The sequence below is a fragment of the Papaver somniferum genome, chromosome 8, assembly GCF_003573695.1.
Source record: "Papaver somniferum cultivar HN1 chromosome 8, ASM357369v1, whole genome shotgun sequence".
Lineage (NCBI taxonomy): Eukaryota > Viridiplantae > Streptophyta > Magnoliopsida > Ranunculales > Papaveraceae > Papaver > Papaver somniferum.
The window spans coordinates 58974365-58986866 of NC_039365.1; the positions used below are offsets into that span (position 1 = coordinate 58974365).

The 12502-nt window shown below is 35.8% G+C and overlaps 1 protein-coding gene across 1 annotated transcript; it reads right to left on the reverse strand.

The window, feature by feature from the left end:
- Positions 1–774: 774 nt before the first annotated feature.
- LOC113301336 (probable folate-biopterin transporter 2) lies at positions 775–5502 on the reverse strand. Its single transcript, XM_026550102.1, has 5 exons — positions 4724–5502; positions 2666–2925; positions 2491–2586; positions 1720–1890; positions 775–1621 (listed from the first exon to the last, which is right to left on the reverse strand). The coding sequence occupies exons 1-5, from the start codon at positions 5121–5123 to the stop codon at positions 1028–1030; spliced, it is 1521 nt and encodes a 506-aa protein (XP_026405887.1). The 5' UTR covers positions 5124–5502; the 3' UTR covers positions 775–1027.
- Positions 5503–12502: the final 7000 nt, after the last annotated feature.

Consider the following 12502-nt stretch of genomic DNA (forward strand, 5'->3'; position numbering starts at 1 on the left):
AATCTGTACACAGTGACATATATATTTGACAATCAAAAATCAAATCCCAAGATCGTAGATAAATATTGGAAAAGAAGAAGAACAAATATATGGAAAAATAATTAGATCCACCTTAGCTGATTTGATTCCCGATTTCAACATTAGCCCAATCTAGCTCTGCGGTAACTTTCGTGCATGATAACGTGATTGAGGGGAATCAGGGGTGAAGGAAGGAGATATAGAGACAAGAAGAAGTTTGATTCCCGATTTCAACATTAGCCCAATCTAGCTTTGCGGTAACTTTCGTGCATGATAACGTGATTGAGGGGAATCAGGGGTGAAGGAAGGAGATATAGAGACAAGAAGAAGAACCATCATATTAGAGAAATTAGTAGTACAATTACATAGATTACAGTATATACATAGAAAGGGGTAACTGAATGGACCGCACATCCATGGACCGTAGGCCCTCTAACAATTTTGATTTTGATTTTCAAACACGAACTATAAATTAGTCTAACTTAATCCGTAATCATGTTTAATTTAGTTAATCTAATTATTAGCACTAACTAATGGAAGATATATCATTGATAAAATTAATAATTTAAGGGATTTTGTTGAATACTATTTCTAAAAACCAAAAGTTTAGGCTTCTTATTTTATTGCATGGGATACGTTTTTTTATTGAAAACTACGAGATTGATGGAGGGACATTTCGTTCAATATATCTGATTTTAACAGCAATTTTCACTTATCGTTCTTTTCTGAATATGTATTTCAATCGATAGTAATCAGTGAAAAATAAAACGATTTTCACTTATCGTTCTTTTCTGAATATGTATTTCAATCGATAGTAATCAGTGAAAAATAAAACAAAAATGAAACTCTTGAACTATTTAATGATCAAGAGAAAATTTGATTTACTGTCTGTGGAAGAGAGCACCAGCTAGGTTACATTGATCTCTTCCCATTCTAAAGCCCAGAGGAATATATTCCGTAAGTATAGGTGCTGCTTTGAGTACATGAACACCATTATCTACTCCAGCTCTTATTGGGTGCTTCTAACAAGGGAAACAAGTTCAATATTTTCTTCGTCCTGCATTTTTACACTTTCTTTTGTCTTCAAAAGTTCAATAGGAAGGACTGGCGAAGATGGATCACTTTTAGGCACCAAAAATAACAGAATCAGTGGAGATAATCTCATGATATTACGGATCAAAATGGCCAACCAGAGATTGTCGAAGTTCAGTCTTGTAACTTTCAAGAAATGAAGTAGAAATCCTCCTCCCCATGTGGATGTGAAAATACCAACATTATCAATCGACATCAACAAAGCAAAGAAAGTACCTTCTATACCAGGAGGACATAGTTTCGTACTAAGTATGAGAAGAGGCATCCATTTTAAGCGACCAGTCATTTGAGAAACACCTTCATCAATCACAACAAAAAAGTCATCCGGGATCCCAAATGCCAAGTTCAACCGCAAAAGCAATATCAAATCTAGCATTCCGGATAAAGCATAAAGCAGTTGAGTCCAGAAAAGTAAGCCCCGAAATTCGTAGTCCTTGAAAACTTTTTGGTAGAGCAATACACCTAGAAGGGAACCTACTGAGCCGAAAGAAAAAATGAACCCAACATTCTCCTGCATTAAGTGTGAGAACCAGAGCCACGCTTAAAAGTTAAGAAGTATAAATATTTTGCTACATTTTTGAGCAAAGACAATAAGAGAGAGAAAAGTACCTCAGAGAAGGCTGGACCTGCTTTCGGGTCTGTGTACCAATAGAACATTCCTTCATGGATATTCAAGCTTAATGCAAGTGACAAGTACATATACAAACATGGCCTCCATACAGCTCCACATCTTAAGGTTGTGAACATAGACTTATTGACATCGACGAGTTTCCGGTAAACCTGAGATACAATTTGAAGTATTTACATGATGAAGCAAACTGGACTTCACTTTGGCAAAATTATACTTAATTGCATCTGTACCCGATATTTTCAAATATATTTTGTATACCCTCTCGGACACAAATTAAATGATGTTGACCAACCAAAAAGCACCAGAAAGCTAATTTAATCTTACATCAAAATGATCAACCTAATTCTCGCTTTCTGTTTTTTCTAGTTTTAGCACGAACAATCAATAATCAGAATCACATAAAGAGACCTCCTCACAATCTCAATGTCCTACAGTTTAATAGCAATTTTTTTTTTTGAGGAAAAAAGGATTGAATTAAAAAGAAAATGTTATGTACAATATACATATAGAACATGAATTATTAAGAAGGCATTTGCTAAAGTTTAAAAAGGCAGGTTCGTCTTATTTCTTGAATTGCTGAGGCATGAATTATTAGCCTAAAAAATAGGATACATAGAGAACATGGAAATAAAAAATAGCAAAATCCATACTTCTTTTACTGAGCTTCCGATTGCCCCATTGGATATACTGTATGTGACAATTGACATCTTAATATTTTCTAGAATTCCAGGAGGTGGTGGATAAATTACCTGTGTGTAGGAGAAACTGGGAATGTGGGGCTCATCCAGCACCATTCCAACCAAAAAGACGAGTGAAGCTGGGATACACAACACACCAAACACACCCTACGATGAAAACACAATTTATCAGGCAAGGTACTCATTGAAAACATTAGGGAGAAACCCACAAGTTGGAGAAGCTAACCTTAGGGCCTATTAGGTGAACAAGAAAGCCGCTTATTGAAAATCCCAAAAGCGCTCCTATTGAAGAGCATAGTCCACATAAGCTTTGTATATCCGCCGCCAGAGAAGGATGTAATATACTGTTCTGAGCCGCACAGGCATCAAGCGTCACATCAGCTATAGCTGCACCAGCACTTCCAGCAGTGAAAGACAATAACGCAAACACTATATGCAATTGTTCGTGCAGTGATACCAAGAGCATTGAGAACACACCAAGGATACCTGAAACGTTAAGAAAGAAACCGTTAAATTCAACATCGAAATAGAAGGTGGAATATGTGGACTTATGAACTCAGGTGACAAGAATGATTTTTTTCTTTTTTGGTTGTTAGCAAGTTAGTACAAGATATTCGTTCTCAAGCCTAGCGAGGTAAATATTGTGCACCCCAAGTATCTCATTGGTAGTGAGACACGCAATTAATCGGAAAATCCGACACACAGTCCTTAAAAAACATGTCATTTTTATACAGGTGGATCAAAAGACTCAAACTATTACAGAATTAACCCTACTACTGCTCAAATTACTAACTACTATATATATCCTGCTACCTGATATTGATTTTTTTTTTCTTCGTAATATCTAAGACAAGCAATTGAGGAGTGTCTGAGGCTCACTTACTGTTTGAAAGCCCTAACAAATGCTAAGACATTCAAGCCACCATGATAGGGCAACAGAATTTGAGGATGACTAGTACACTTATTTTCTTACTAGTTTGTACTTTGTCGCATCCTAAACTTCAGTAGATCCAGTAATCAACCAAACTCCCGTTGCCTATAGATTCAACTAGAGCTAGAGTACAAAGGGCATCACTATTACAGCGACATTAAGTTTTGTGTAGGAACATACAAGTTTACAGAAATTCAATAGTAGTTTCCAAGCACGAATAGAGGTTCTTTTAAAGACCTAATAATTGGCGTACGTGAGGGTGATGTATTACAGTATCGCAGCAATTCACCAAGATAGCCTCCTAACTATGATGGCTTCCCTTATCAACAATATATGCCGTAGACTTTTCAGGGGGGCCATTTTATCGTTCGAAAGCTTAAATAAGGGTGAGCCCTGACACTATTAATGTGTCTTCTTCATAAGAGGAGAAACTCAATCTCATGTACCAACTTCAATCCAACACAAACTATTGCACGTTATGTTATATACTCGTTCAAAAATTTGTGGAACTAAAAGATTCCAGGTTAGGGGTTGCCAAATTTGCTTTAAGCCTTTAACAGATGAAAGTGCATAATCTTAGTAGCAGCGGTCATACTATATGGAATGACTTCCAGCTTTTCACCCTTATCAGAATATCATCCCAAAGGACTAGCAAATCTCAAATAAAAAAACAAACAACAAGAGCATTTATATGATGAAATACACTTCTGCATTCTATTAACAATTTACTAATTTTTATCCATCCTTTTTATTTTTTGCAGTACAGAAACCTGCATAGTCAGATATAAAAACTAGTACCACCAAGAACAGACACATCAGATAAGAACTAGATTTATCATCAGACAGAAACCTTAATTAGAGCCATCCTCAATTGCTATAACTAGCTATTGACAACACCGCCATCTGCTATAACTAGCTATTGACAACACCGCCATCTGCTATAACTAGCTATTGGACAACATCGCCATCTGAAATGGTCAGAAAATTAAAATTTAACTTGGCAGCAGTTGAAACCTGACCCATCTCAGACGATGTTTTAGAAACCTAGTTCAAAAATGAGTATCTCCACATATCTCTACTAAAACTGTGTCTGATGTTCAACTGGTTCAAAGTAATCGCAAGAAATCAACCCCTTGCATATCTAGTTTAAGCTTTAAACCCCTTACTAAGTTTTAGGGATGTTTGCACTATCCTTGCTCCAAACCAAAGCTATTTATAACCAAACATAAAAAAAAAATCTAATGGTTTACATACTCAAGAAAGTTTTAGACAGTCTTGTGTAACATCTTAATACGAATTACCAGCTATAATGAAACAGACTATAAACAAAATTGTGGGCTATGAATATCGTACCGGCTATTATGAAATAAGGCCGTCTTCGGTACCCGAAAATGGGAATAACATCAGTTAGAAGACCCCAAAGAGGCTTGACCATCCAAGGAACGGAAGTAATTCCAGAATAAATTTGTGATTCAGATGGTTCAACTTTCTGAACATCTTTCCAGTAATAGTCTGAAGCCACTTTACCAATACCACCACCTAAACCCTGACTGATTCCATAAACAACAACAACTCCGAATACAAAACTCCAATGTGTGTCTTTGGCAATCATTCTAAACCAATCTCTAGGCTCTGAAAGTAAACCACATAACCCCTTTTTAGGTTCCGTCTCTTCATATACTTTACCATTTACCGCAAGGCACTCTTCCTGAGCCTTACCCTTAACTATAGGGCTCTCTTCTTCCTCCATCATTTCAACTTTCTGAAAGAACTTAATTTACCATCAAATCAACTATGGGTCTCTCATAGTTGATGCAAATGCCTCATTAAAATAGCAGAAAATCTCAACTACCATAGCATTTTCTGAAATGGGTGTCTCAAACTTGGAAGAAATTGTATAAACGGAAATCAAAAGTGGTTTGTTCTGTTTTCAGTTGAAACTCAATAAAGTCAACTGTAAGAAATGTGATGAAAACTCAATAAGACTGAGATTTGGTTAGTGTATATTGAAGATTAGACTTTAAGTATCTAAGAGATCAGAGGAGAAGTAGAACCTAGTAAAGGAATTGTCTGGGGACTATGTGAGTGAATGAATGAATGAAGTATAAAAGAAAGAGGAACAGAAAAAGGTAGACTGGTAGAGTATAGTTATTTTGACCAACGAAAACTGAATTCAGATCTATTTGTTTTGGCTATGTCTGAAAACAATATTTCCGCCCCAAACTATTTTAGCTAGGGAGTTGGTAGTACGCATCCCGAACACGGCAGTCCCTCATAAAATTTTGGGAGTGGATTGCTTAGAATTTTTGTTCATTTTGCTCAGGTAGAAAATCTTGTTCACTCCAAGATACGGATATTTGAAAAACCGTGTCATTGGTACCTGATTATGCTACTCGATTGAAGCAATAATGATACATTGACTGGAGAATGTCCGTGCATTCTCTCGCGTCTCACAAGAAAACACCTGGCCCCTCTGTTAGCTCCTGGTGGGGTCCATGGGGTTTCTTTTTGTTGTGAGACGTGGGAGAATGCACGGTACATTCTCCCGGTCAACGTAGCATCATCCCGATTGAAGATCATTGGTGGCTGGTGACGCTGATGGAAATTCACTGAAAATCGATCCCACAATAAGGTTGGGTGTCAGTTGTCACGATTTTGAAATTGCTTGATTGAGCTTCTATTGTGTCGGTATGGAAAAGGCCTGTTGAACCAAACGTAGAAAACCCGTAGACAGAATGAACAAAACTGCATCATGTTATTGGCTTCCATGTGCGAGAGTCGCATATGCAATGCTAAGATTGAGATTGATTTAACTCTACATTCTTGGCGACACTTTGCAACCTTAGAACATCCACAATGGACGGCTAAAACCAAAATTTTGGTCCAGAAACCATACGCAGTCGAACGGATTAAAGATTAAAAACCAGACTAAAATCAAATATCATACTATATTTGGTCAGGAATCCGGACCAAAACCAAATTTAGTCGAGCGGACATTAAAAGTGTGCCTGATACCGAGCGCAAGTATAATGTCCGTTTATAGCGGGGCGTAAGTATAAAATCTGTATGATGGTAGGGAGAACATTATACTTACGTTTGAATCAAAAGCAAGTGTAAAATGGGGCGAAGGTATAATGTGAACCTGATGAGAGGCGAACATTTAATGTGAGTTTGGATGGGGCGGGGGTATAATATGTATTCGACCAAATTTTACTCGGCTACCGTAGCGTACCTGTAGCGCCCCCTAAGCTAGCAGCTAACTAAACCAACAGATTAAACTAAATAAAGAGGCATTATGAATCTAAATCATTTACTTAAACATTCAATTAAGAAATCTGCTACAAAACTTTACCCAAAACTAACCCCGCTCAGAAATATATGTATACAATAACTCCTTTCAAATGATACATATACAATAGTCATTTGATTTACAAATAAAATTTACAACATAATAAACATAGCAATATTTAACTAATTAACGGAATCAACTCCTCGAAGCTTTCGATGTGCAACTCTGATCTGTTTTTGAAACTGAAAGTGGAAAAGGGTGAGCACAGAGTGCCCAGTAGGAATAACATTTAACTTTAAAGAAATCATGAGCAAGATTTGGAAAACGATCAATGTTTTTCCAAACATCAGTGACTAAGTCACTGGAATGCACAAATATGTATATGGAAAAACTCCTTCGTCAAACAATGTATAATATGGTTGTGCAATTCCGACCTCGCAAATCCACACCTAATCGTACATATGGATGTCGACAATCCCGAACTCGCAAATTGTCGACCGATATAAGCATAAAAGCTGAATTCATGTAGATATAAATGTGAAGGAGCGTACCCTATATACCACATGTGGAAATTCTCATTTCCCATAACAATTCATAATGACATACAAGTCCTTTCCATTTCATGGAAAGATTCAAAGAATCGACATAATTATCATAATGCAGTTTATATAAAGCATGAAATACACGACAGACAATGTATGAGTTGATAAACATAAAATTTTGTAAAAGAAAATAACAATGGTTTCAAAAGAGTTAAAATATTCCCACCTCTTTTGATGACAAGCCATGCCTACCTCGAGATCAACGATCCACTGGTTCATCCTTTGAATCGGTCGTTGTTAATAAAGACTAATTGTTAATCACACAAGAAGTCTAAGAACCTAACCAAAATGGCTCACACAAGAGTTATACAAGTCTATCTAATAGTTATAAGCCCAGTTGAATAGTCTTAAGAATATATACAACTTTGTAGAAGGAACCAAAGGTTAAATCAGACCATGAGGGTCCAACACATCTAAATAAAAACACTAAACATAAACCCAAGTCCACTAAACAAGCCCATTACACAAGGCCTGGTCCACTAAGGTCAACTAATGGTCTCTAACAGTCAACAACGTCGATTAACAGTTAACGTCCAAGGTCTGGTCAAGTCCTGGGTAATCGGATCGCTCAAGAACCATTGAGTCAACTCAGGTAACAAATCGGGATCACTGAGTCAGCACAGGATTGACTCAGATACCTAACTAGGCTTAAAGGCACAATGCCTAACCCTTGCACAGGTCAGAGCCATTGCTCAGGCCAAAGAACACCAAGACACAATCATTGTGCAACACAACTCTTAACTATAACTCAAAAAAAAACAATACATTTATCTTAAACAAACTTCATAAATCAAATACAACACTCAACTAAGATTACCTGCAATTGCAGCTTTAAGCATTACTTAGATCATCTCAACACATTCATCTAACTCTATTTCTAAAACTTCAGTCATATAACATCTCATACAACCCGAGTTCAGTTCAACACAATCACTACTAAAACACATCTCCTCCCCTGTAATATAAACACCATCAGATTCCCTCATTAACTCAGATTACTACATCTGCAACCCATATCAACAACTCAATTTCACTATTACACATCATATACTTCTTCCATGTCCTGAGACTGACAACATCACTACCACCAATAAACAACTCATACATTTCCTAACTCATTCACAACCAATCCACTACTCATTTCAACACCAACTGTGAATCACCATTACAATACCGCTTCCCTGAAACTCAACATACATCTAAACCTCTGTGACTTCACAATCTACTTCCCCAACTCAACACCACCAATACAATATTCCACCAACACCCTTCCTGCAACAACAACCTCACCTATTTCTAAAAGCAGCATCATCTGCACTACCAGCAACATTATTCTCTGAAACAACTATAGTAAGCACAAACCCAATCCTTCTCAGTACACACCAATATCACCTCTACTTCAAACTCAACAATCTCTTTACTACAATATCACCTCTAAATACAATCACTGTTTCATTAATCATCTCAAACTCAGTTTCAATCCCAAACATAAAACTTTAATGAATCTTAGCAACTCAACTCAAAAGTACCAAATTTAAACAATTAAAAGCTTACCCAAGCAGTGACATCTTCTCAATTGCTGGTTCACCAAAGCAATTCTACTGTAACCCTAATTGATCAATCATCATCTTCAATTTCATCCTCCGGGACATAACTTCATATGTAATTCCTCTCTAATCCCTCCAATCACTCATAATCCATCTCAATTCGATAGCCTAGAACATCAATTTCATCCTCTCATCTCATGCAAGCCTAAAATCGAACTCAAAACCCTAATTCCTCTCATCTCTTTCTTTACAGAACCCTAACTCTATAATTCTTCAACAACTCAACTTCAAAACTTCAATTAAACACCAACCCTCTCATTCTTCATCCATCTGCTACTCAAAACACAGATCAATTCAATAAAATCTCAAACAACTCTGGAACCTTAAATCGATTCTCTCTACATCACCTCAAACAGAAACCCCTAACTCTCCTCCTTCTTAATTAACCAGAACATCTTCACCTTTAAGGACTGAAAAATATTCATTAATTGATTCTCTCAAATCGATTCCTCGGAATCGCCGGAGGAGGAAACAGAAGAAGAGAAGAGAAGGAGAGAAGAAAGAAGAAGAGTAAAGAAGAAAAGAAGAAAAGAGGAGAGATCGAGTTTATCTCCTCGATCCGGTCTAGATAAGACCAAAGGAATTTTATGGAACACCTGTTGAATTGATATGGGAAGTCCCAGTCTGTCTAATGGCAAAAAGACTATTTTGCCCTTCTCACTAATATGATGATTCCTTCTTCTGGTATCCGAATGACACGTTCGAGTAGTCCATTTCACCTAACTTTTCGAGCCCTATCCAACGGCACTAGTTTCTTATTAAGATCGTTGTTAGATTAATTTATAACAATTAGAATTATATTACCTAATCGAGTAATTAGCGGCTAATTCGTCTCTTGACTAGTCTAATAGCATTGACGAGCTTGAGGGTCTTTACATTCTCCCCATCTTATACATTTTCGTCCTCGAAAATCAAACCATCCTTCTGGTCTTCAAAAACTCCCCATCTTATAGAATAATTCCATCTCTTGTCTAAGCGCAAACAACATAAAACAAACCAGAAACCTATATGGCTTTCTACAACTAAAATTTGTGGCTCTAGGTTCAACTATGTTGATTTTAAGTTCTATCAAATACATAAGTCTAAGTTTCTTACACTAATTTCTATCTTATAAAATACTTGTCTCTAATTACAAGGGAGATTCCTACGAATATTTCTAAGTGAGTTTATAATTATTGGTTTCCTAAAGAATTATACTAAGCTTCTATGATCGGTCATCTCTGAATGCAGTTGCCCTGCCAAGGTTGGCCAAGCCCAACAATGCTTTCCTACGAACAGAGAAAACACAACCTTCACTATTCCCCAGTGCTGGATTAACTAATTATTAATTTATTAAAATTAATTAGTCTCTAAAATTTTATCGTAATTGGTGTAAGTATTATAATTTATTTCGTAAAATATATAAATAGTTCACAACATTTTAAACAATTTAGTTATCTGAATCATTACATATTATCTTCAATGTATCTATTTGTTTATTTCATTATGTGACTGGATATAAGTAAATAACCACTAACAATTTGTCATAATCGTTTGGCATTAATATTTTATTATCGTTATAACATTTATTTCTTATTTTTTAGGCCGATAAAAGTTAATCGTAATTAAATTTATATTATTTCTAAATAATTCTTAAGTTGTACTATTAATAAAAATTACATTTTGTTGTTACTATCCTATAATAATTATAATAATATTTTTATTATTAACATCGATGGTCGAACTCTTATTCTAACCAGTCTTCCAATTATTATTGAGTCCCAAAAGTATTATTAACATTTATGTGATAATAAATTATTGACCCTACTTAAAAGTCAAGGTGCTTAAAAAGTATATATGTGACTTTCAAGATTTATCAATAATACTAATCTCACTATTTTTAGTATTGAATTGTGTACATGTTCATACTATTTAGATCAATTATTCTCAAATCCATTTCAGCTAAATCTATTGGTGTACCCTACAATTTTTTGTTTACTTCATTACAAACAAAATAATCAATCAATCAAATAATTCTTTTAATTATAGATAGTTTTTAGTGATTAAGATTTATCTCACAAACCAACCCAGTTCTACACTAATCTATTTCACTAACTAGCACTGGATAATTCTATCTTTTCCCATTTAAGATCTAGTAGTGAGCTTTGATACCAACATTGTAGCGCCCCCTAAGCTAGCAGCTAACTAAACCAACAGATTAAACTAAATAAAGAGGCACTATGAATCTAAATCATTTACTTAAACATTCAATTAAGAAATCTGCTACAAAACTTTACCCAAAACTAACCCCGCTCAGAAATATATATATACAAGAACTTCTTTCAAATGATACATATACAATAGTCATTTGGTTTGCAAATAAAATTTACAACATAATAAACATAGCAATATTTAACTAATTAACGGAGTCAACTCCTCGAAGCTTTCGCTGTGCAACTCTGATCTGTCTTTGAAACTGAAAGTGGAAAAGGGTGAGCACAGAGTGCCCAGTAGGAATAACATTTAACTTTAAAGAAATCATGAGCAAGATTTGGAAAAATGTAATGTTTTCCCAAACATCCGTGACTAAGTCACTGGAATGCACAAACATTTATATGGACAAACTCCTTCATCAAACAATGTATAATATGGTTGTGCAATTCCGAACTCGCAAATCCACACCTAATCGTACATATGGATGTCGACAATTCCGGACTCGCAAACTGTCGACCGATATAAGCATAAAAGCTAAATTCATGTAGATATAAATATGAAGGAGCGTACCTTATATACCACATGTGGAAATTCTCATTTCCCATAACAATTCATAATGACATACCTTACAAGTCCTTTCCATTTCATGGAAAGATTCAAAGAATCGACAGAATTATCATAATGCAGTTTATATAAAGTATGGAATGCATGACAGACAATGTATGAGTTGATAAACATAAACTTTTGTAAAAGAAAACAATAATGGTTTCAAAAGAGTTAAAGTATTCCCACTTCTTTTGATGACAAGCCACGCCTACCTCGAGATCCACGATCCACTGATTCATCCTTTGAATCGATCGTTGTTAATAAAGACTAACTGTTAATCACACAAGAAGTCTAAGAACCTAGCCAAAATGGCTCACACAAGAATTATACAAGTCTATCTAATAGTTCTAAGCCCAGTTGAATAGTCTTAAGAATATCTACAACTTTGTAGAAGGAACCAAAGGTTAAATCAGACCATGAGGGTCCAACACATGTATATAGAAACACTAAACCTAAACCCAAGTCCACTAAACAAGCCCATTACACAAGACCTGGTCCACTAAGGTCCACCAAGGTCAACTAACGGTCTCTAAGAGTCAACAGGGTCGATTAACAGTCAACGTCCAAGGTCTGGTCAAGTCCAGGATAATCGAATCGGTCTAGAACCACTGAGTCAACTCGGGTAACAAATCGGGATCACTAAGTCAGCACAAGATTGACTCAGTCAGATTGACTCAGATACCTAACTAGGCTGAAAGGCACAATGCCTAACCCTTGCACAGGTCAGAGCCATTGCTCAGGCCAAAGAACACTAAGGTACAATCATTGTGCAACAAAACTCTTAACTATAACTCAAAAAAACAATACATTTATCAAATACAACACTCAACTAAGA